Consider the following 26675-nt stretch of genomic DNA (forward strand, 5'->3'; position numbering starts at 1 on the left):
TGTCTGAATTCGAGCTGTGCTTCTGGGTGTGGCAAGCACGCTCTTAGGCCTGCTTCTGTTAATCACATGCTGCATACTCTCTATGTTTGCTCTAAAAGGTGTTGAAACTACACTCCAAGCACCTGTAAGCATATTGTGTGCTTCTCTGTAAGCTTGTATATTTGACAAATCTCTATGACTTTGCTCAATGTTGTCACAGTCTTGAAGCAAAACTTTTCTCACTGCATCATTAACACCGTACATAAGCCTGTCTTTTATCAACTTGTCTTTCAAATCACCAGATCTGCACGTTTTAGCCTTATTTCTCAAGTCAGTAATATATTCTGGAAAAGTTTCCAGTCTTTTGATCTCTTGTGTAAAATTAAGTGTCTTTCTAATGTAACATTTGTTTGAGGGTTACACATCTTTCTAAATTTACATTTTAAGGACTCAGTGTTCTCCCTTGATTCTGCTTGTACCACAATATAGCAGTTTCCCCCCTCTCCTGCATATACTGCTGGTGCATACACAAATAAATGCTCTTTCAATGGCTTCTGAACCAGCTAAATTAAGCAGAATAAATGCTTTTGTATGTGCATCTTTGTCAGAAAAAGCACCCTGTACAGAAATATTGTATTCCTGTTCACTGTCCATTTTTCCTGCAATATTATCACACACAAGTGGTGAGGGTCTGCAAAATGACTCTGCCATGCCTGAGTAGTTTCAAACACACACACATATGCCAGAAACTTATAGTAATGCTGAACTGCACAATAAACTCTTTGAAATAACTGTACTTTGTGAAATAACTATACTGCGATAAAGCACACGCTGCAAACACTCTGCAAGCTTTGTTTTATACTTTGAATAACTAGTTATGCTTCAAGTAACTTTAGTTAATATGAAATAATAGCTCATATCAAGAAATGTGGTTGTTTGCTAAAAAATGTAGTCATTTTGCCCTTTTCATGCTCATTATGCGAGTCAGAAACTACTACGAGTGTTTTCATATGTATTTTGAATATTTTTATCTAATATCGTAGTTTTGAGCACTTTGTTTAATTAATAATTTATTTTGAACATCTTGAATGCTACATTTTATATTTGTTGCAAGAAAAATAATTTTTGCGAGTTTTAGTACCTGAAATTATTTTCTGACCTGTTTGTGAGTCGTTTTAGCAGTTCAGGATGATGCACTCATATATATTCCTCCATCTTTAGCCAGACACCTCATGGTTTGACTTTTGAATCCCATTCTGACACCATATCACTTGTCTGGTCAGGATAAAACAGATGACCAGGCAGGGTGTTCATTTAAGCAGCTTTATTTCATACAATCACATAAGGGTGGAGGATTTTCAACATAAGCTTAAATGAACTATAAACTGACTGACTACTTCACTCATACATGTTAACATTCTGGCTGTTGACCCAAAATGGCACTGGTGCCTGCACATGCTCTGTATTTATATGCATGTGCAAACTGACTGTACAGCTTCTTAAAGATACAAACACACACATTGATTTACACCTTGTACCTTGTGCATGGGAGGTGAAGACGTTAACCGTTATCCCAACTGGTCATTGTCTAAAGTGACATACCATGGTAAAGTACCTTCTGCCATATCACAACATATTTCTTGACAATTTATTTTTTCACTCAAATTGTAGCAATGGTGGCTGAGGGAACTGGACTGTGATGTCTAATGATGGATGGGGTGTACTTTTTGCTGGGAAGTAGTTTTAACCAACTAATCTAGAATGAGGAATCTATCAAATAACCCTCTGGGGTGCTAGCAATGTGAATTTTAGGGACATAATCTCTTTCATGACAATTTTTAGGGACACCATCTCATTTTTGACATTCATATGAAATGCTACCACCTGAAGAGTGCTGGCATCTTCTGTGGGCATCTGGAAACCAGCATCTAGCCTACATGTCAGTAAGTACTCCTTTGAGGCCTATGTAATAGCAATAGTGTCAGCAGCTACTGATTTGGATCCACTTTCCATCTCTGCTTGGTTTCAACAAAAGTGGTGATTACTTTAGGTACTGTCATTAGGCTGGAGAGGCATGAGACTCCTAATTCATAGGATCAACAGGTACACACCTCTGTGGACTGTCAGGGTCTCTAGGACCTCATGCTTATGTTCAGTTAAGTTAATGTTTGGCCTCACTGAGGGGTTCCCAGTGGGAGTGGGTGTACACCAGGGTTCAGCTCTGAGCCCACTGCTGTTCATACTGGTAATGGACTACATCAGCAAACAGGTTGGAGGGGTCAGAGCAACAAAGCTGCTGTATACAGACGATGTGGCAGTACAGGCAGACTCTGATCTAGAACTTCAGCAAAGGATAGGAGAATGGAATGCAAATCTGAAGGCATATGGGATAAAACTAAGCACAGATAAGACAGTGGTAATGGCAGCAGATTGGGGAAATCAGAAGAAGCTGAGAATAGAGATAGATGGGAAGATAGTGGAACAGGTAAACAGCTTCAAGTATCTGGGAGGGGTGGTTGAGGAGAAGGGTAGTCTGAATGAAGAGGTCAAAGCTAGAATCAGAGGGGCTGCAGCCAACTGGCATAGAGTATCAGCTGTAGTATATGACAGAAGAATGCCAAAGAAGCTGAAAAGTAAGGTGTACAAGACAGTGGTGCGACCAGTACTACTGTATGGTACAGAAGCCTGGGCAGTAAAGGCAGAACAGTTGAAGAAGCTAGAGGTGATGGAAATTAAGTGCCTGAGAAAGGTGGTAGGATGCACACTGTGGGACAGGCGAAGAAATGAGGACATAAGAGCAGAAGCCAAAGTAGCTCCAATTGCAGAAAAGATCAAAGAAAACAGATTACGATGGTTTGGGCACATGTGTTAAAAAGCAGAAGGCAATCTGGTGAGGGAGATTTGGGACAGACAGGAAGAAGGTAAGAGGAAGCGAGGGCATTCAGCAAAGAGGTGGATGGATTGTGTGAAAGAAGATCTGCGACAGTCAGGCATGAGTGTTGAAGAAGGCAGGAGAGTGGCACTGAATCGAGAGAGATGGCAACAGTTAATATGATAACCCGACCCATGTAAATGGGAAAAAGGGGATGATGATGATGATGATGATGATTAGGCTGGAGAGGCATGAGACTCCTAATTCATAGGATCAACAGGTACACACCTCTGTGGACTGTCAGGGTCTCTAGGACCTCATGCTTATGTTCAGTTAAACAGACTTGAATTTGGGGAGTTGTGACATTTTCCTCTTAAGATGAATGACAGAATTTAGCAGTTCAGCTTTTGACTGGCCTGCCAGCATTGTTTCCAGATTCTTCTATTTTAAATAGGATTCCAAATTTCCAATCATAGTCTAAGTTTCTCTCACTGGATAGAGCAGTATTTCCAGGAGAATGCACTGCATTATTCCCCCAAGAATATCAGACAGTGTGAATGTAAGTCTTTGAGTGGAATTTATTGTCTGCAAGCCTACTTTACAGAAAATTTTTAAGGATGTCAAGGACCTTGTAAATATATTGTTTAATTTTAAGCACATAGGTCCTAATAGGGAAACTTTTTTGGTCACGATCAGGAAAGAATAATCAAGAAAATAATAAGATCCTAAACTGTGTACTTATATTTCCTGAAAGTAATCTGGAACCTGCCTGACAGATGTGAACAATCCATACGCTCTGAATAGTAAAACCAACTGAAGTAATGGCATAATCACTGTCTCTTTTATAAAAAAAATCAATCCAACAGCAGCACAGAGAGAGACAGTCACAAGGGGACACCTGAAGAAAGTCCTGTAGGTCAGACTGGAAGTCAGATATTTGGCATTCTGACAGAATCCTGGTGTAAGGAACAGTCACAATATGAAATAATGGGACCCATTAAAGCAAGTCTTCAAACATGGAGAGTGAATGGCAGGAAAAAAAAAATATATGCCAAGTCTGTCAGCAGTCAACATTTTGAGTGCTGACATTTCAAATGAGAGCCATAAGGAACATGACTGCAACAGTGATCCTTACAATGACATCTTTGTGGACTCAACATTTCTAGCTTTGTGCATTTGTGGACCAAAGATTAAGAAATAGATTTAAAATATGGAAAGAGAGGGCAAAACCATTTTTGCTCTGAGCATAATTCAGCTGCCACAGCACTCATTTTCAAGGATACAGAGAAACCACCACCAAATGTGGTTTGGGGGTTGCAAACAGTGAAAACCAAACAACAGGCAGCTGGGACAAATCACACTTTCAAGGGTTACTTCTAGCAAGGTCATAGCCATAAAGACATAGCTTCTCAGTATACACCAAGAGACAGTAATCTGCCTTCACTGATGGGCAAACAGCATTCCTGAAGCAGGGTTTGACTGTCTTAGTCTGAAGGCAGCAAGGGGCATCTTCCTCTATACCTGTCTGCATGAAAATTCAGCACATTAGACAATATTCAAAAGGTACAAAATCCCATGCCAAACTCTACAAATGGCACTCTCTCTTCTTTTGCCCATTGCCACCCTCTGTCAAAAATCTTTTCAAAGAAGACGGTGCTTAAACTGCTCACCAAATATTCCAAAAGACTGTAAAAGGTTAGAATTTTATTTGAGATTATTTCTGGTGTCCAAACATACAAAGGGCTTCATATCAGTTTTGGATCTAAGTAGCCTTAAACTCTTTATCCTGAAGGTTACCTTCTGTGTTGTCATGGAGCAGTCTTTGTCAAAAAGATACAGGATTCACTGTTTAGACTTCAAAAATGCCTACTTACAAACGTTTGCACTTCTGGGTAGGAACTCATGACTACCAGTTCTGGGCAACTCCATTAGGTCTGACCTCAGCCCAAAGGGCTTCCACCAAATACATGTTCAATGTAATAGCTCACTATATGTTATATGGAGCCAGTATCTTTGCACACTAAACTGAAAGGTTCCTAGATGCTCCTTGAGTTCATTCTCCATCAGCTTCTAGGGAGCTCCTCATCAAAGTGTTCCACTGTATAGGGCTAGATCATCCACCAGTTTAATCTGATACTCTCACTTTATACCAAGGATTTAGTCCAGCTATTTTTAAAAACCCTAGGAATAATGACAGCATCCGTTCCAGTAGTGTCACACCAGGCTCCACATGAGGTTACTAAAATGTATATTCAAGATTTCAGACTCTGTATTTGTGCCTTTCAGCTACTAACACCAGTAGCCTCAATCAACACGGGCTCTTTTACCCAAATCAAGCCTATACATTACACCCATCAGCAGCCTACAAAGAAGGCAGTTCTTATAGTTTGGTCTTCCCAAATTCCATCTCTCAGGACATGGCTGTAATCCACTGGGACAAAATGGCAGTTCTTTGGCATATCATCGAACAAGGTGAGCATACTCTTAACCCTTATGTTAAGGAACTATGAGGGTATGGGAATGTGCCATTCAATAAAATCACTTTTCTGTGGCAAATCACATTAAAGGGTAGCCCTATTCTTTAAAAGAAAAAAGTCACTTTCTCATGATGCCTCAAGAGTGAACCAAGTCTTTATATGACTCAGAAGTTGCTCAGCATGTGAAGTCAACCTTGGTGCAACTTCTTTACAATTCCCCAAAACAAAGTCTGCTGCAGTGACTTTACCTTAATTTTCTCAATTTTGGGATGCCCCATGGATGCTTTGGTTGAGAAGTACCTTTATAAGTTTCTTTATGCTCTTCAGCAGTTTCATCTGGTGACTCAGGTTCATCAAGAAAGCTAAAACTGCATAAAGCAAATATCCATTCTCCAAGCATCTTACTGGTTTCAGCAGGTTTGGTTCCCACTACTAATATCTCACCTCCTGGAGAAGTCCTGTACATTATTGGTCAATAAAATGCTTTACTTATTTCTTCTCTCATATATTTCAAATAACCACTTCTCATAAACATCTGTAAGATGTCCATAGGTAAAGGGACTTTCTTCTCTATGTGGGCCACAGCAAAAAGAAAAAGAACCCTTTTTGCATCTTCTGCTTCTTTTAAGTTACATTGTCTCTCTGAATTTTTTTATTCAAGGCTGAAGTACTCCTCCAGCAAAGTACATCATGAGGCTATGTCTAATTTTCAAGTAGTGTTTCTTCACCAGCAATACTAAAGTGATATAGTGCTCAGAAAGGCCACTTTTCTTTGGAGACCTCCACAACAGGATTTTATGCCCCATGAGATTTGTACTTCATGTTGAGATACTGAGCTTGCTATCTTTTGACCATGCAGCTTCAGATGAAATGCTTATCTTGGTTCAGCTCTGTGGCCAAGAAGACTGTAGCCTTGACTATGACCCCTGAGTTTGGAGTTCATTTAGCAGTTTTGGCACTGAAAGAATTAGATGAGGGTTAGAAAGAAAGGAAGGAAGTGGAAGGGCCCCTCATTTCTCTCACAAGAGAGAGACAGTGTGGGGCACATATAAATGCTGCATGGTCCAATGACAGACTCCCTGATGAAGACAACAGATCACACAGGAGCACTGGCAAGAAGTGGGCAGGGATGTCCTGAGGGAGCTGCATCACATCCAGAAGTGAGCAACATGCTTTCACTGATGCCTGTGGCATGACATACCTTTAACAAGTTGCTGGACATGCTCAGTGGGGATAATGCGTAAAGTCAAGTTTAATTTCTCCATGTCTTTTAGTTTCTAATACCATGATGGGAATGGACCTCATTCCTAAGTCAAAGTACGATTAAAGTTAATGAAATTAGTATTGTTTCAATCTTTGATGTCAGCCATAAGTGCCCTTCACAGCACCTGCAATGTGCCCAGTATTGACTCCTTCTTCAGTTCATACAGACTTACATGTGTCGGTAACATATCCAAGCATGATTGTAAATTCATTTTTATAAGACCCATTGCTCCTACTAGTATTGGAACTGACTGGGTATCCTTCTTCCATATTGCCCTCATTTCTGCCTGCAAATCCTGGCATTTTATGACTTTGCATCTCTCTGTACCTAAGACACTGTAGTCAATGTGTATACCAATTTCAATGATCAAAGTCAAAGTCAAAGTAAACTTTATTGTCATGCAATCAACACAGAGGAAAAAGTGCTTGTGTCTGCATGAAATTTCGATACTCGGGCTCATACCATAAGAATTATAGTTTATAGAAGGAAGATTAATAATAATTTAAAAATACTGAAATAGAAATAAAAAATAAGATACTAAAAATAAACACAATAAATTATAAAGTGTAAAGTGAGCTATGTAGATAACAATGACATATTGCACATAAATAGTTTGTTTACCCATTTAGCAGCTTAGGCTATGGGTTAGTTGTTCAGCAGTCTGATAACACGTGGGAAGAAGCTGTTATGAAATCTGGATGTCCTGCATCTAATGCTTCTGTAGCGCTTCCTTGTTGGCAGGAGTTTAAACAGTCAATAGGCCGGACGATGTATATCCCTCAGTAGTTTTCGAACTCTGCCATAGCATCTGTTTGAATATATGTCCTGTAGGGACTGAAGGTTGGAGCCAATGATTTTTGTGGCTTGTTTAATGATCTTATCCAGTGCCTTCCAATCGGCTTGAGAGCAATTTCCATACCAGACAATGATGTTGTTTGTCAGTACGCTCTCAATTGTGGCTCTGTAGAAAGTAAGTAGGACCTGTGGGGGGAGGATAGCTCTATGAAGTCTCCTAAGGAAGTGGAGACGTTGTTGGGCTCTCTTTATAAGGTAGGAAGTGTTTGTGGCCCAACTGAGGTCTTGTGAGATATGTATCCCTAGGAATTTGGTGCTATTAACTCTCTCCACAGTGGCACCATTGATGATGATAGGGGTGTGTGGCTTATTTACCTTCCTAAAATCGATGATGATTTCCTTGTTTTCCCAACATTTAATGCTAAGTTGTTGTCCATGCACCAATGAACGAGTTGGGTCACCTTCCTCCTGTAGGCTCCCTCATCTTCCTTCTTGATAAGGCTGATTACTGTGGTGTCATCTGCAAATTTGATGATTCTGTTTGAATGATGCTTAGCTGTGCAGTCATGTATTAGAATTGTGAAAAGAAGTGGACTGAGTACACAACCTTGTGGGACCCTGGTGTTTAGGGTGATGCTGTTTGAGTGATGTTTTCCAGCTCAAACTATTTGTGGCCTTTCAGTCAGGAAGTTGAGGCTCCAGTTGCATATTTTGTTTTCTATGCCTAGATTACTCAGCTTAGACAGCAGTTGTTGTGGAATTACTGTATTGAAGGCAGAGCTGAAGTCTATGAACAGCATGCGTACATAACAGTCCTTATTTTCCAGGTGGTCCAAGGTGTGATGAAGTGTTAAGGCTATGGCATCTGCAGCAGAATGATTTGGCCTGTATGCAAATTGAAAAGGATCAAATGTAGCAGGTAGGCAGGATGTTATGTGATCCTTGACCATTTTTTTCAAAACACTTCATTACTACTGAGGTAAGTGCAATTGGCCGATAATCATTTAATGATGCTGGAGATAGTTTCTTGGACAGAGGGATAATGTCGGTGGTCTTGAAGCATTTGGGCACTTTTTCCTGGCTGAGAGATATATTGAAAATGTCTGTGAAGACTGGTGCCAGCTGATCAGCACAGATTTTAAGTAGTCTCCCTGGGATCATATCTGGACCAGATGCTTTCCCTGGGTGAACCCTATGTAGGTTCCTGCGTACCTCTTCCAAGTTGAGGTATAGTGATGTGCCATCTGCGTTGGTCGGTAGTCTCTTTGGTATGGTTCTATTTGATTCCTCGAATCTACTGAAGTAGATATTAAGCTTGTTTAAAAAGTCTGGGTTATCATCACAACATGTCGATGGTGGCTTATAGTTTGTGATGTTTTGGATCCCGTTCCACAGGTGCTTGGGATCTTTCTGGTCAGTGAGGTGTCTCTGTATTTTCAGACTGTAGGCCTGTTTTGCTATTCTCACACCTTTGTTCAAGTTGGCCCTGGCCTTTTTCAAAGCATCTCTGTCTCCAGCCTTAAAGGCAGAATTGTGCACTCTCAGTAATCAGTATACCTCACTGGTGATCCAGGGTTTTTTGGTTGGCTCTGATGGTTACATCTTTCAGGGTGGTGACATCTTCGACACATTTTGTGATGTCACCAGTGATGTGATCAATGGTACTTTTGACTTCTTTTCATAGACTACTACATCTGGTTTTCTTGCATCTATTTTTGAACTGTTGGTAATGGGTGATCCCATGTGATATAAACTGCATCATTTTCCTTAATGCTTTGTGGCTCATGTTTCCAATGTTTTTCAGTTACTTCAATATTATAATTATTTATTTATTTTTATAATTTTATAATAAATTATTTTATAATAATCTACTTTTTAATATATTTACAAATAATCTCCATATCTCCTGCCCCCACTCTACCTTATTACAGTACGCAGATGATTCCACAATTATTAACACCTTTGACAATATACAAAATCTCCACACTGTCACTCAACAATCTCTGCACCTAGAAGAACAATGGCTTACTGAAAACAACCTGCTTCTCATCCCCAAAAAGATCAAGCTTCTCCTTCCAAAAAAACCTCAATCCAGCTAAAGACAACTTCACCATCTGATCGTTAGATAATACAATTATCACCACTGACTCAAACACCAAATTGCTTGGCTTTACTACAGACGACTAAATAAAATTCAACCTACATATCTTAAACTGTATCAAAAAGTCCAATCAAAAACTAGGTCTTCTATACCACAACAATAAATATATACCTAACAAATCTAGACCTATACTGGTTGAAACATTTGTTCTACCATCCCTGCTTATGCTGCTCCCACACATACTAATCTCCAAAATAATCTCTTAACCAAACTAGAAACCACCTATAACAAGATAGCAAGATTTGCAGCCAGTAATAGCTACAAATCCCATCCCTGTATATCCCTGGAAAGCTTAAAATGGCCTGAGTTCCCCCACATGCTTCAAATATCACAACTACAACTTGCACACAGCATCCTAAATAGCTCCAAGTCCTGTCCTACCCTTACATCCATAATTACACACTACACACCCAATCGTGACTTCAGAAGCACACAACAAAATCTTCTGCAGGTGACCAAGCTAAACAAAAATATTGGAAAAATACTTTACAGTCATTCAATTGCATATTCATGGAACAAGCTTCCATTGTTCCTTCGATCCACTACCAAAAGTGGCAAATTCAAAAAGCAACTAAAAATTCATTTCCAACATGTATGGAAATGTACTTGACAGGAAATTACTTAATGAATATTTCTTCTTCTCTCAATTAACATATCTGCCTGGTATCTACCTAAACTGTCTACAAATATTACTCTCTAAATGCATCTTTGTTGTATTATGCCATAATGTTACTCTAAAGTTTGTTTTTTTATTTTAAGCATTGCTACATTCCTTAATGCTAATCAAATTTCTCAAACATATTGTTACTGCATTCTCAAAAGACTGTACTTTTGCCTTGTATATATTCGTATTGTATATTTCTCTCTGTTTTTGTACTATTAAGTATCTTTCAACTTGAATTGTTAGGTTTTTCTTATTTTTTAATTACTTTCCTGGAGCTTTTCTCCCCACTAAAAAAGGGCTTTCTGGGTCCAGTCGGACTAACCTGGTTAACAAATGTAAAAATAAAATAAATAAAATAAAATGTTCAATGGATTTTCTAAACCAACTTGTAAATAGTCCACTATCTTTGGCCACCAATATTAACCTTTCATATTTTGGTTTAAATTCACCTTTCCTTAACCATTCCTGCTTTGATCCGGATCAACATGAGGTTTTTTCCAAAAGTTTTTTTAACTTGCAACCATATTTATCTATTTCACATATTTATTGCCTTCTCATCTGATTCTTCACCTTATAGTCTTTATTTTGTTTTTTTTGGCACATTCAGTTCCTGCCTCAATATTATTTACTTCTGTTTTGATTTCCATTCCCACTTGAAACTAATATCTTTCTTCTAAACTAAGCATGAAAGTCATCTTAGGTTTATTCTTGTCATGTTTTAAAACTTTCACTACATTTGGGTCTTGTGAGGTCAGTAAACATGTACATAGTCATACAACTGCAAATGAATACATGTAATCAATTTCGAGGAGGCCCAAACATCCTTCAGAATGGGGAATATATAGTCTTTGTATACACTGATTTTTATAAATCATTTTATAAGCATAAAGCATCCTTCTTGTTTTCCTGTCCAACTGATCCAACACCTTTTGCGGCCAGTCAGTCACTCCAAAACTGTAAGTTAGAACAGGAAAAGTAAATGGTTTATAGCCTTGGCTTTGTTCCTAGATGTCAGCGCTGTTTTCAGTATTAATTTTTGTCTTCTAAAATATTCCTTACTAAGTTTTATTTACATTTGTTCATGCTTTATTGTTGATCCTTCATCAATTCCCAAATATTTATACACTCTGTCTCACTCAATTTCATTTATATCACATTCCTTTCCCAGGCTGAGTTTTGTTTTGGTGCTTCAGGATCCTGTTTTAAAGGTTGCTTTTGCAGATTTCTCAAGACCAAATGACATTATATCATTCAAAGTTTTGACCACTTGCAGTTGTGCTTTCAGTTACTCATCTGATGAACTACACAGTTTTAAAGCAACCACAAAAAGAAGAGAAGTCTTTACAATTTGTTGTTCTCTGGGAGCCAAATTGTAGCCATGACCTAATCTGTTAAGTAGACAGCTGAATGGGTTAAGGGCAAGAGAAAAGAGCAGCCGTGACAAAGAGTCACACTGGAATATTTTTTATGTATTTATTTTTATTTAATATTTGTTAACCGGGAAAGTCTGACTTGGAACAAAGCCAATTTTCAATGGAGGCCCGGGGAGAAATTCTCCAGATGCATGTCTTTGTAATGTGGGAGGAAACTGGAGCACCCGGAGGAAACCCACATGAGTGCAGGGAGGACATGCAGACTCCACACAGAAGGAACCCCAGCTAAGAATCAAACTGGAGAACATCTTGCTGTGAGGTGACAACGCTACCACTGTGCCGTCCTATCCCCCTTTGAATTTTTATCCCTGGAATAATAATTTCTCCTTTATCATGGCTTAACTGCAAAGTGGTTTGCCACTGTTTCAGGGTCACTGTAATGTAATCAATCAGTGTAGGGTGTATCTTATACATTTTTAAGCACTCTTTTATCCATGAATGTGGAATACTGTCAAATCCGTTTTTGTAATTTACCCATGTCATATATTAGCGTCTTCCCCTTTTTAACAGTTCTGCATTATGACTTTATTTAAAAACGAATGTTCCTTTGATCCACATGACTTTATTTAATTACCCTTTTGATCTACTGCCATGACTGCATTTTTTTTACATGACTCCAAACTCTGTCACTATCAATTTATACATTGTTGGAAGGCAAGTTATTGGTCTTTAGTTTTTACGACAGATTGCAAGTTCACTCAAGTAGGAGTATTGTGTTTCCTGCTGTTAACCAGGTTGGTGTCTGTGCATATATAAACAGTTCTTACTCATGGCTAAATCTTTATGTAACAATGGTAATACTTTTAGACAGAAGTTAAGTACTGAGCCTAGACCTGGGGGGTTTCCACTTAGGAGCTTTCTTTAACTTTGTTTCAATCTCTCTGGTCATTACTTCATCCCTTTTCTTATCCTGCATATTTGAACTTCTTATTTTTTCTATCCATTCAGCATCTTTGTTATGTTCCACAGGCTCTTTATAGATATTTCTCCAAAATGTATCTATTTCTTCTTTTTTGGTGGTGTTTCAATTCTTTTTGCTCTACAAAACTTGTTTTGGCTCATCAATAAATTACTTATTTTTCTACTTCCCTTTATATTTATCTGCATATTTTCTAAGCTTTTCTGCCTGTACTGATACCTTTAGTTTATTATTTGGAACAGTGCATGATAGATCCTGATCTGTTCTGATATTGTGCACTTCTATCTTTCTGAGTATTTTTGCTGATGTTTTCCCTCTTCTATACTTTTCTAACAGTGCCACTTTTTGTCTTAAATGCTTTACAGTTTTCTCTATTCAATACTTCCATTATAGCATTTGATTTCTCCACTTCCTTTATCTTATTGCCCTGCACTTTTCTGGTAAGACTCTATCTGTTATTAATTTAGTTGCACAGTAATATATCCCATTTACTTCTGTTATATTGCAGGAATCTCTATAAACATTATTACGGTGTTCATTTGTTTTGTCAAACTGCTACTTTTTGGGGGTTTATTGGCTTTCTGTAATCTATTTCTTTCATTAATCTTAATGTGTCTGTTCATCTCTATTAAATCAAGCAACTCTTCTCAGATCATTTTCTTCTAAACTGGGGGCACATTCTTTGTTCTCTGTTTCATGCAGGCTTTCTACAGAAAGTTTCAGAGCATCGTCCTGCACCACATTCTCTTCAGTTTCATCCTGTGTCATCCATTGCTCTTTTACATGGCAACTCACAGGCTCATCACTCCACAACACTGACTGAGGCAGAGTTGATACAGTTTCATGTTCCTTCCCTTGCTGTGCAACTCCGACTAAAGTTCTGCAATGGTTTCTTATGGAAGGCTCTAACATATCTTCATATGGCAACTGGTCAGATATTTCTAGCTCCACTAGTTCCTCCTTAATTTGGGGATCCATTGCTCTATCCTGCTGTGATTTTATCAGAGTTCGATTTTCTACATTAAATCCTTCACTTTGCAAGTAATCCATTACCTCAGTTTCCATTTCTTTAACTTCTCCAGTACTAATCCTCTTTTCTACTTTTCAGTCTGTTTTCTTATTATTGTACTGTAAAATTTTCCATATCTGGATGCCTTTACCTACATTGCTCTTCAAATATTGTTGGTGCCCCTCTTTTTGTATGAATCAGTTTTGCTTTTTCATTTGAATAAATATTGCACCATATGAAATCTGTTTTCTTTTCCACATGCATATTTCTTCTTCAGATACAGAGAAGATAATTATCACATCAAATAGCATTATGCTTGCCTGGAGCCAAAATAGAAGATGTGAAACAAGCCTTTGAATTCCTTAAAGAAGTATGGATCCATTTTTATTCATGTTGATACAAATGATGTAATCTGCAAAGATTCTCTAACTGTTAGTAGGAAACTGATAACCCTATTAAATAGTATAGCTTGTATTGGTGTTAGGATGTATTTTTCACAGATCACCTATAGAAAGGATAGTCAGGTTACTGTGAATGAAAAGATTTTTTGAGTAAATACCTACATGGAGAAAATGTCCTGTTTTAAAAAATGGAAATGTGCAGAGCACCCAAGCCTTGTTTAGAGCACACATGTTCAGACTAGATGGCATGCATTTGTCAAGTCAGGGAAGAGAATTTTTGCAGCAGATATTTTGCAATACTTGGCAAACACTAGATAGGATTTTTGCCATAACAGTTCACAGATAGTGACATTTGATGCATCTCTGATGGTTGTTAATGTTAGGAGCATTAATAACAAAGTTTATTTTTTACTGGAAAATTTACTACATTCGCACAAGATTGATGTTGCTATTGTTTGTGAAACATGGTTAAAGAACAATGACTGGAAACCAGTTCTGTCAGGGTATAAATGTTTTTACTGTAACAGACGTTTTAACAAAAAATCAGGTGGAGGTGTTATGATAGCAATTAAAGATAGTTACAAGACTTGTGATTTTTACATGTTCAATGATAACACCAATACTACAGATTGTGCAACTGTGACAATAAAGACAACCCTGGAACATATAAAAATTCTTGGAGTATATAGACCACCAAAGTCAAGTGCAGATGACCTACAAGAATTCATACATTTCTTGCACGAAACTCAAGAGGGAAGAATAATATTAGCTAGGGTCTTAAATTTACCAGAAACAGACTGGAATAATATTGATTCAATAACGTTAGTAAGGAAATTATTCACAACATATATTCAGGAAAAATTGCTTCAGATTGTAACATACTACAAATTGTTTGTGTTCCTAAAGAAATTACTGTTACTTCAAGTCAAGTTTTACAACCGTTGATGTGTAGTGATCATGGGGTTGTAAAGGTCAATTTGTTGCTACACAATTCTGCCAAACTGAAATCTAAACCAATGCACAGAAGGTTAATTACAGATTATATGGAAGCAAAACAGTCACTATGTAAAACTAACAGGAGTGAGGTGTTCAATGGAAAAACTGCAGATGGAATGTGGAAAGTTTTGAAAGAGAAACTGAGTGCAAAGAAAAACTGTTTAACATCAGCATCTAGGCATACAACGTCAGGGGGATATACTTCTATAAGAAAAAGAAATCTGATAAAGGTGTGAGACAAAAATTAAAAAATGGAAGAGAGGTCAAATTGCAACTTTGCAAACTGAAATAAACAAGATGGACAAACAGATTAAGCACACAACATTAAGAAAAAAATTGAACAAAATTTATAGAAAGACATTGAGTATAATAAGAAACTTTTATAAATACCCAAGATGTGGAAGGAGTAGACATGCAAATTATAAAATCTGGGCAGATTCTAAAATTTATTTTCAGACACAACAGATTATAGATATATTTACAAAATCTTATGTAAAAGAGTTTGGCTCCAGAAAAGGGGTGATAAGTTGTCCTAGTGACATCCAGGTAACCTCAGATACTGGAATCAAATTAGAGTATATTGAAAAAGAACTGCACAAACTGGATTCAAACAAAGCACAGAGAGGAGACAGACTTAGTAACAATAACCTGAGAACACTTCAGAAAGAACTTATGGTGCAATCATATCTATTACTCACTAGGTCATATAAATATGGGAGATTCCTCAAGATTGGAGATATGCAATTATTAAACCTGTCTTTAAGGAAAAAGGGAGTAGGACAAACCTAGAGTCATATAGACCCTTAAGTCTACTTTCATGTTGTGGAAAAATAATGGAGAAGGTAATACTGGATAAGTTATTGTCAGAACTGGATAGGTTTGGACTTGAAACCATATATCAGCATGCATATGTTGAAACCAGACCTATTATCACCTGTAACATGATGTTCTATAACAATATAATAACGGATATTAATGAAAAATTGTGTGGTGATATAATTTATATAGATTTAACTTCAGTATTTGACAGAGTCATACACAAAACACTGATCAACAAATGAGTACAACTAGCTCTTGATGTACTCTTGATAAGATGGATAGCTGCATGGCTTACAAATAGGATATGGCAAGTATCATGCAGCAACTGGACAGGTTATAGTCAGGGTGTCCCATAGGGCTCTGTCCTAGGCCCTTACTTGTTTAGATTGTATCGTTCAGACCTATTTTTTTTTCGTCGGAGGTGTTCTACAGTCTATATGCAGACAACCTGAAATTGGGTAAACTGATTACATGTGTTACAGATCAGGCATGTTTGCAAAATAACTTGGCTAAATTGACCATTTGGACACAGGAGAATAATATGCTGATAAATACTTCAAAAACTAAGCATATGAAATTTGTGAGACATAAATTGAAAGGTGAATATTTAATACAGCAGACAGTGACTGAAACTGTAGACTCATTTAAGAACCTGGGTATATCGGTAGATTCAGCTATCAGTTTTTCTAATCATATCAACCAATTGGTTAATGATAGTTATGGAACAATAGGTTGTATAAAAAATGCATAAAGTCTAGGAAATCAAAAATTATGACATCATTGTTAGTTACATTAGACCCAAACTTGAGTATGGAATAACAATATGGAAACCCTATAAGAAAACAACCATGATTAAACTGGAAAGTATACAGCAGAAATATAACAAGAGCATCCATGGATGTGAAAATTTAAGTTATTATGGAAGACTAAAATATATGAACCTGTACAGTGTCTCATACAGATATCTAAGAGAAGATCTTATTGAGGTATATAGGACATTTAGAGACAACTACCTCTGAGAATGTTTGCGGTTATCAAAAGGTACTAGAAAATCATCAGAAGACATATGTAGAAGATTCTATAGGAATGAGAAGTGTACTAATTTGTTCTCTGACAGAATAGCTGATGCATGGGACAGACTACCAAATTATATTAAAGCAAGTACTAGTTTAGATACTTTTAAGAACAGCCTGGACAATATCTTATGGGAACAAGTGTTTTGGTATATTGGCAAGCTAGAAGGGCATTAAGGCTCTTGCTTCAAATATTTGTATGTATGTATGTGTGTATGTCTCCTGCTCCTCCTCTTTCACTTCACAAATACTCCATAACTACAACTTCTATTTTATTAACTTCTGCTTTACTAATGTTTTGTTCTATGTTCCCTCTTTGTAATCTTATTTTGTGTACTGTGAAATTTTCTATATCTGGATGCATTTGCCTGTATTTCTCTTCAAATATCTTTGGAGCCTTTTTTTATTGATTAATTTGGCTTTCCCCTTTGCATAAATATTGCACCATATCCAAGCTCTCTTTCTTTCTTTCTCATGTCCATATTTCTTTTTTATACTTTTCAAAAATTTCTAGATTTTGTTCTTTATATTTTTGCACTTCCTCAGTCGCTTCTTTTCCAAATGGCCCAAGGTTTCTTGGTCTATATAATGTTTTTCATAAAGCTGTTGTATTAATGAACACAAATTTTTATTTGAAGCTTCTGACAGTTTTCCCTGTGCTGGTATTTTTCTTTCCTCTAATTTCTCTTAATCTTTTTGTATATCGTGTCTGGAAATTCTGGGCTTCTATCATAATAACAATACATAATTTCTTTCTTATCCTCAATAGTCCACTATCATCTTTGTGGCTCTTTTTCAGCCCATCAGTTTTTATCATTTTTGTGGACTGCTACTTCCTTCTACAAAAGGGGGTGGCATCCTCCCCCTTCACCTGGCTCCATTGTAGGAATGTATCCATATCTTGAGTGTCATTTTTTCCAGTCCTGGCAGAAGTGCACCTACCAGAATTGGGCACATTTTTGTCCTGGGTCTTGTGCACAAAGCTATCTTTTTTATTTTTTTAACCTACTTCTGTCCAGGATATATGCTATATAAAATACAGTCTATATATCAGTGTCATCTTGGTGAGATTTTGTGAAAAACAAGGCCGATATCAAGAAGGTATTCACCAAGACTTGAGGATGAATTAAATTCCAGCAATGCTACTTTTCTTTACTTGCTGATTTATCATCTCTCCATTCAGACCTCTTTTTTTATTTCTCTGAGTCTTTTGGGTTTCTTATACCATGACGGGAATGGACCCCATTCCTAAGTCAAAGTACAATTAAAGTTCAGGAAATTAGTATTGTTTCAATCTTTGATGTCAGCCAGAAGTGCAGAACTCGCAATGTGCCCAGTAATTACTCCTTCTGTAATTCGTATGGGGTTACTTGTGTTGATACCATATCTGAAAACGATTGTAGATTCTTTTTTATAAGACTCATTGCTACAACTACTATTGGAACTGTCTGGGTATCTTTCTTCTACATTGCTCTTGTTCCTCCCTGCAAATCCTAATATTTTATGACTTTGTGTCTCTCTGTACGCAAGACAATGTAGTCAATGAGTGTGACGATTTCAATAATCAATGGTACTTTTGTCTTCTTTTCATGAACCACTGTATCCAACTGTATCCCATTTTCTAGCATCTGTCTTTTGAACTGTTGGTAATGGGTGATCCCATGTGATGTAGGCTTCATTATTTTCTATGATGTTTTGTAGCTCATGTTTCCAGTGTTTTTCAGTCACTTCAGTACCATAATGTTTGCACAATCCCCAGTGCAACAGTCCTGCCACATTATTATGCCTTTCAGTATAAAGTCCTTCTGCCATTAGTATGTCACAACCATCAGTGAGGTGGGCAACTACTTCCAATTCTGTTTTACAAAACCTACATTTGTCTGTTTCTCCCACATGTTCAATGGACTTCATAAACCAACTTGTACATAGCACACTACCTTGGGCTGCCAATATTGATCTTTCATCTCTTGGTTTGAATTCACCTCTCCTTAACCATTCCTGTGTTTGAGCCTGATCAACATAAGGTTCTTCCAGAATTTTTCTATACTTGCAACTATATTTATGCATTTTCCACATTTACTACCTTCTCATCTGGTCCTTTACATTGTATTCTTTCTTCTGTTTTTTGGCACATTTAGTTGCTGCCTGATTTTTATCTACTTCTGGTTTGATTTCCATTCCTGCTTGATGCCGAAATGCTTTTGCAAGACTAAGCAGAGAAGTCATCTTAGATTTATTCTCCCCATGTTTCAAAATTTTCACTATGTTTGGATCTTGTGAGGGCAGCACATAGGTGTGCAGTCTTATGACTGCAGATCTATACATGTAATCAATTTCAAGGAGGCCCATCCCTCCTTCGGAATAAGGAATATATAATCTTGGTATGCAATGATTTTTATAAATCATTTGGTGAACATGAAGCATCCTTCTTGTTTTCCTGTCTAATCTATCCACCATGTTCTGGTGCCAGTCAATTACTCCAAAACTTTAAGTTAGGACAGGAAGAGAAAACTGGTTTATAGCTTGAATATTGTTCCTAGATGTCAATGCTGTTTTCAGGATTAATTTAAGTCTTCTAAAGTATTCCTTACTAAGTTTTGCTCGCATTTGTTCATGTTTTATTGCTAATCCTTCATCATTTCCCAAACATTTATACACTCCCTCTTGCTCAAATTCTTTTATGTTGCAGTTTTCCTGATTTAAAGGTTGCTTTTGCAAATTTATCAAGACCAAATGACATTCTTATATCATCTGAAAAAGTTTTTGACAATCTGCAGTTGTGTTTTCAGTTCCTCATGTGATGAGCTATACAGTAGATGAGAAGTCTTTATACTTTGTTGTTTTCTAGGAGCCAAATTATAGCCATGGCCTAAGCTGTTAAGTAGACAGTTTAATGGATTAAGGGCAAGGTGAAATAACAGCGTTGACAGAGTCTCACCCTGGAATATCCCCCTTTGAATTGTTATCCCTGGAATAATAATTTGCCCTTTATCATGGCTTAATTGTAAATTGGTCTGCCACTGTTTCATAGTGTAGTGTGCATCTTATACATTTTTAAGCACTCTTTTATCCATGAATATGGGATACTATCAACTCCTTTTGTATATTCAATCCATGCTATACTTAGATTCTTCCGCTTTTTACAGTTCTTCACTGACTTTAACAACAAATGATCTTTTGTTCCATATAACTTTTTTATTGTCCTTTTGTTCTATTGCCATAATTTAATTTTCTTCTAAATGGGTATAAACTCTGTTGGCATCAATTCCAGTGTATGGTTTATATGTCATCGGAAGGAAAGTTATTGGTATATAGTTTTTAGGGTAGTTTGAAGGTTCACTCTTAAGTAGGAGCATTGTTTTTCCTGTTTTTAGCCAGGCTGGTGTCTGTTCAGGGTGTGCATATAAATAGTTCTTACTCATAGATAAATCTTCATGCAAAGATGTTAATACTTTTAACCAGAAGTTAGGTACTGCATCTGGGCCTGGGTTTTTCAATTAGAGGCTTTTCTTAACTTTGATTCAATCTTTCTGCCTGTTACTTAATCTCATTTCATATCCTGTACCTTTAGACTTCTTATTCTTTCATTTCTTTTATCCATTTGGCATCTTTGTTATGTGAAACAGGATACTCATAAATACTTCTCCAAAATGTATCTATTTCTTCTTTTTTTTGTGGTCTTTCAATTCATTTTACCTTGTTTCCCAATTCTCTATAAAACTTTTTTGGGTCATCAATAAATTGCTTATTTTGTACTTTTCCTTTATATTTATTTGCGTGTCTTCTAAGTTTTTCCACCTGTGCTAAGATTTTTAGTTTATTTGCAACAGTGCAAGATAGATCCTCATCTGTTCTAATACTGTGCATTGCTTTTATCACGTATATCTTTCTTAATATTTTTGTTCTGTTCCCTCTTCTATATTCTCCTAACAGTGACACTTCTTGTCTTAACTGCTTTATAGTTTTCTGTATTCAATACTTCCATGATGGTATTCGATTTCTCACTGTCCTTTCCCTTACTACCCTTGTGGTAGAACTTTATCAGTTATTAATTTAGCTGCACAGTAATATATCCTGTTTACTAATGTTATATTGCATGGATCTCTATGGGCAGTCCTAATTACTGTATTCATTTGTTTTATCAAACTTCTGACTTTTTTGGCTTTATTGACCTTCTGTAGTCTATTTCTTTCATTGATTTTAACATGTCTATATATTTCTATTAAATCAAGCAACTCTTCTCTTAGCTCATTTTCTTCTAAACTGACGGCACATTTTTTGTTTTCCATTTCCTGCAGGCATTCTGTAGAAAGTTCTATAGGATTTTCCTGTGGCACATTCTCTTCAATTTCATCCTGTGCCATCTGGTGCTCTGTCATATGGGAACTCATTGGCCTATCACTCCTCAACATTGACTGCATCAGAGTTTCCTGTTCCTTCCCTTGCTGTCCAGCTTCAAGTGAACATTTATAGTGCTTTCCTGTGGAAGGCTCCAAAATATCTTCATATGGCACCTGACCAATTGCTACCTGTTCCACTGGTTTCCCGTTAATTTGGATACCCATTGTTGGATCCTGTTGTGGTACTTTCTGAATTAGATTTTCTACACTGAATCCTTCACTCCACAGATACTCCATAATCTCATTTTCTATTTCTTTAACTTCTCCATTACTAATTTCATTTTCTACTTTTCCTCTTTCCCATGTCCATATTTCTTCTTCAGATGTCTCCTGATATTCCTGTTTCTCCTTACTTTGGAGACACGCTCCCTCATCCTGTGATATAACTTGTGTTAAACCTTCTACATCAAATCCTTCACTTCGCAGACACTCCATAACTTCAACTTCTATTTTTTTTTACTTCTACTTTACTAATCTTTCTTTCTATTCCTACATTCCCTCTTTGTGATATTTTTTTTTATTGTGAAGTTTTCCATATCTGGATGCATTTCCCTGTATTTCTCCTCGAATATCTTTGGGGCTGCCTTCTTTATATTGATTGATTTTGGCTTTCTCCTTTGCATAAATATTGTACCATATCAAATCTCTCTTTCTTTTTCATGTCCATATTTCTTTTTTGTACTTTTCAAAAATCTCTAGGTTTTTTGTTTATATTTTCATACTTTCTCAGATGCTTCTTTTTCTAAACAGATGAAAGTTTCTTGATCTATATACTGCTTTTCACAAATTTGTTGTATTAATGAGTACAAATTTTTATTTGAAGCTTCTAACAGTTTTTCTTATGGAAGTATTTTTCTTTCCTCTAATTTCTCTCTTAATCATTTTGTATATCTTGTGCAGACCTCTCAACCGTACCAAATTTCTCGTTTTTTACCGGTTTTGAGGTCCAAATTAATGTAGTGTCACGATTCCCGAGTGGCACCCCTTTATTTCTGATTTTCCTGGCTTTTTTTTTTATTTTCCGTCTTTTTGTAGACTGACATCATCACGGGGAGGTGTGCACGGTGATGTCAGCTACATGAGCAGCCTGCCAGCCTGTCAGATTTCAGCTGAGGAGGCAGTCTGCTACTGTTAAAATCACAAATACATTACATACACACCCCTGCCCTGCAGGCCACGTAAACCAGAAGAAAATGCATTGCATTACATACAGTTATACACTTTTACACACACACACACACACACACTCTCTCTCTCTCTCTCTCTCTCATCTCATTCTTATCATCACACACACACACACATACACAGATAGTAAGAACTAATCTAGAACTAGTCTCCTGGCTGTGAGTCCGTGTCTGTGACCCTCCCATCCCGTCCTTTTTCAATCACAAAATAAATAATTATGCAATATACAGTCAGTCAGAAAGAATCATAATTTCAGAAAAAAATCCTTTTCAGTTCAGGCCAGGGTTTAACTTCTCTCACGTACGTCTTCACGACTTCACCCCAGCCAGCTGAGCAGCTCATGTTAGAAGATTCAGCACTCAGCAGCATTTTTACACACACTCTCCCTGACTCTGTCATCATCATCACTGACACACACACAAAAAAGAACTCCCGTGACCGTGTCCGGGACTATGAGTTCGTGACTCCTCCTGTCCCTTTCCAATTCCAAAATAAATAATAAAAATTCTTTTCATCCATTCACCCTGTCACTGTCCCCAGAGCTGAGCAGCTCATGTTAGAAAAAAAATCAGCATTCGGGGACTCAAACAGCTCATGTCATCATATCTCAATAATAATCTTCTTTATTCTCATGTTATACTAAGAAGAGAGAACTGAAGATTCAGCAATGTCAGCAGCATTAGGACTCGAGATGAGTAGACTCTTTAAAAGGCAGGTTGGCAGCTATAACATTACACCCTGGAATGTATGTGTATACTCTGTCTCTATGGCAAAACTGACTAGTGATGAATGACTACATAAAGTAAAATCATAACTTGTGTTTCAAATCTGTCCTCTATTATTTGGTTGACAGGCTGACCGACAAAGCACACAGCAGTAGGTAGGGTAGAGAGATAAATAAATATTTTAGTAAGTAAAGTAAGCAATAAGCATTAAGCAACTCTGTCTCCACATTTACCATATAAACTTAAGGCATGGCTTGCCAAATGTCTCTAAGGAGTCCGAGATCTATGTTTTGCTTTGCCGATGCCATTTGCAAGTTAACTTTTTTGCCCTAGTGACAGAGAGGCTGACTACTAGTCTGAGTCTCACTCTCTCAACTCAAGACATTAAATAAGGAGTAAAAACTGGTCTGGTAGAACTGATGGGGAGGGGAATTGGGAACACAGAGCAGCAGATCATGAACAGAACAGCCCGGGCCGTGAGTTGTGACTGCCTGCCTGGTTACCCAGCCATTCTCTTTTACAGCAGGTTGCAGGTCTGCAGCAGGGATGGACAGATGGTGTGTGCAAGATGTGTGATTGAGTGATGAGCGGCAGCCTGTCAGAAATGAGCTCAAGGACTCATGTGCATGCATTTCCGGCTAGCCTGTTTGACTGGAACTGCGGGCGGGAATGCTTCATTGTTTGAAAGGCTAGGTATCTATTTCATTTCAGAAGGAAACAACTGCTATGAAAGGCTGGCTGCTGCAGAGCTTATGGTATCTTCTGGAGCGCGAGATTTCATTTTGGGTATCTAGTCTACCTGAACAGTGGAAACAATTTATTCCATTGGCTGGAGCACAAGATTTTGTTGCAGGTATCTGTATTTCATTTCAGAAGGACTGCTGTGTGGGTACTGCACAGCTTAAGGTATTATCTTCTGGAGCACAAGGAGATTCATTTGTGTAGTGAGATTTAATTTAAGGTATTGTAGCAGTCTCTTTTTATCTGGAATGGTTGGGTACACTAGCTTAAGGTATTTTATCTGGAATGGCAGAGCTTAAGTGTGTGTGTGTGTGTGTGTGTGTGAAAATGCCCCAGGTGAATACACCTGGTGCCTAGAGGCACTGATGCTCAAATCCTGTCCCCTGAGTACAAGTAAAAAGACCCAAAGTCCCTAACCACCACCACTTGTGAATTTATGCCTCATAGTTTTGTTCTGTTCCTCATAAAATCTGTGGTTTTCAGGATTTTTGTGGCAAATCACTGAAGGATTGTTGTGTCTTTTGGCTTTTTCCTGTTTAGGGGTCGCCATAGCAGAACTCCGGTCTGCTAATGATTGGCAGTTGATTTTTAAATGCCGAGTTGCCAGCCCTGATGCACAACCTTCAACGAAGGTACGCCCATTCACGCATGTCTCCACGCAGAAGACGCTCTAGCTGAGAATTGAACCGGGCAGCGTCTTACTGTGAGGTGACAACGCTACCACAGCACAACCACCGCAAATCACTGAAGGATGAAATTCACTAAATAATGACAGGCATTTGAATTTCAGACTTTATATTCTTTAGAAAATAAATGGTAACACAAAACCTTTTATTCTAGCAATTTTCTAAATTTTAAGATCAGTATCTGAAATTTGTCACTATTTTGGGGCTGCATTCCCCCATTCATGGCTTTGTCCAGGTTTTTTGTACTAACATTTTGAGAGCTATGGTGAGAAGGGAGAACTGAATTCTGTATTCCCTCATTATTGGCTTTGTCCGGGTTTTTATGTGTCTTTGTGGAAGTAGTCTTTTATGATGGAAATGTTCTGAATTGGGCAGTTTTGTCATTATTGGTGCATGCATTTTGTTTCATTGCCTACTGGAAAAATGTTCAAACAATAAATTTAAAATGCGCTTTAAGTCTAACAAGTGTGCTGTATTATACAAGGAATATAATTTATTAAAGTCAGGAAGGTGCATCAAAGAACACATGTATGTTTCTTGTTTTGTGTGCAAGGGGCCTATGATTTGAAAACAGCCCAAAGGTAATCTTTATCCACCACTGGCCAGATGCATTTTCTTTGGATGTGGTGTAGGTTTCAATGCTGTTTCAATGAATGTGAGTTTCAAGGGCAGAGAAGTTTTAATGCTAAGTCGATTTTCATTGTGAGACAGTATTGCTTTGTTTAGCACATGTCTATTAGTGTCTGTGCATTGTGCTATAAAATGTAAAAATAAAATCCTAATAATCATTGTAGAACTAAAACAGTATGCATATTAGTGTTTATGGTAAATGGGGAGAAATAGCCAGGTAATGGGGCATTGGAATGGCTGCAGGAGGACTCTGGTGCCATATTTTGGTTGTCAGTTCTTTAGTTTGCATTTGAAAGTTGACATCCCACAATTCCATTGGAGTGGGTGGGGTTACATAATTATGTATGCAAATGTTATGTTAATCAGCGTACAGATTTGTACCTATTTTTCATGGGTCTTGTCCAGACTTTTGATGTTTCCAGGTTGAGAGGTACGATTTTGTGTCTGGAAATTCTGAGCTTTTTGCATAATAGAAATAATACATAATTTATTTTTTGTCCTCAATAGCCCACTTGTCTTTATGGTTTTTCTTTGGCCTATCACTTTTTGTGATTTTTGTGGACTACTACTTCATTCTACAACATGGGGACCATCCTCACCATGGGCTAGGCCTGGCCAAATTGTAGGAATGTTTTCATATTTTGAGGATTCTACACTGTTATTTTTCCAGTCCTGGCATCAGTATGCCTACCAGGATTGGGAACTTTTTTATCTTCGGTCTTGTGCGCCCAGCTATTTTTTTAATTTTGACTCTATTTCTGTTCATGATATATGCTATATAAATACAGTCTATATATCAGTGTCATCTTGGTGATATTTTGTGAAAAATGGGGCCCACCTCATGAAGGTACTAAGTAAGACTTGAGGATGAATTTATTTTCAGCAATACCACTCTCCTTTGCTTGCTGACTTATCATCTCTCCATTTGGATCTCTCAGTAGGTGGAAAGGATGGATATTGAAATTGTCAAGAGGAGGACTGGAACTAAAAAATAAATAAAAATAAAAAAATAAAAACCTAAACCAGAGGTGGGGTTTACATTGGCAGTTCCATCTGCTAGAAAAAGATTAGAGCTAAATGCACTTTCTGCCGATTTTCAGTTTCTGTGTTTTGGGAAAACAAGTTCACTATCTGAAGCCATCACTTTTTTGTAAAATATTTTTACTGATTTCAAATATGTAACAATCAACTACATACAAACTCAACAATTTTAATAAAAAAATCAGTGTAACATTAAATGTCATAGTACAGTATTACATACCATACAGTTTAGATATTATACAGCTTTACTATATTTCACCAATTATACTTCCATGTTTATCCTATTTAAAATTAGAACAAATATTAGAACTTGGCTTCATAATTTAATTTCTTTCTGGCAAAGTACAATGGTCAAATCCCTAAAAATCTTGAAACTTGGTAGATATACCTCTTTTCAAATTCCTT

At 37.2% G+C, this 26675-nt stretch overlaps 1 protein-coding gene across 1 annotated transcript in view; it reads left to right on the forward strand.

Annotated features, from left to right (window-relative positions):
* LOC122797846 (metacaspase-3-like) overlaps positions 1-22397 on the forward strand; it is a 112053-nt gene extending 89656 nt beyond the window's left edge. Inside the window, exon 2 of the mRNA XM_044066367.1 lies at positions 22298-22397. Coding sequence (XP_043922302.1) covers positions 22298-22397 — 100 coding nt within the window. The remainder of the gene's footprint in view (positions 1-22297) is intronic.
* Positions 22398-26675: the final 4278 nt, after the last annotated feature.

This window comes from Protopterus annectens, chromosome 3.part1, assembly GCF_019279795.1.
Source record: "Protopterus annectens isolate FY-2018-M chromosome 3.part1, PAN1.0, whole genome shotgun sequence".
Classification (NCBI taxonomy): domain Eukaryota; kingdom Metazoa; phylum Chordata; order Ceratodontiformes; family Protopteridae; genus Protopterus; species Protopterus annectens.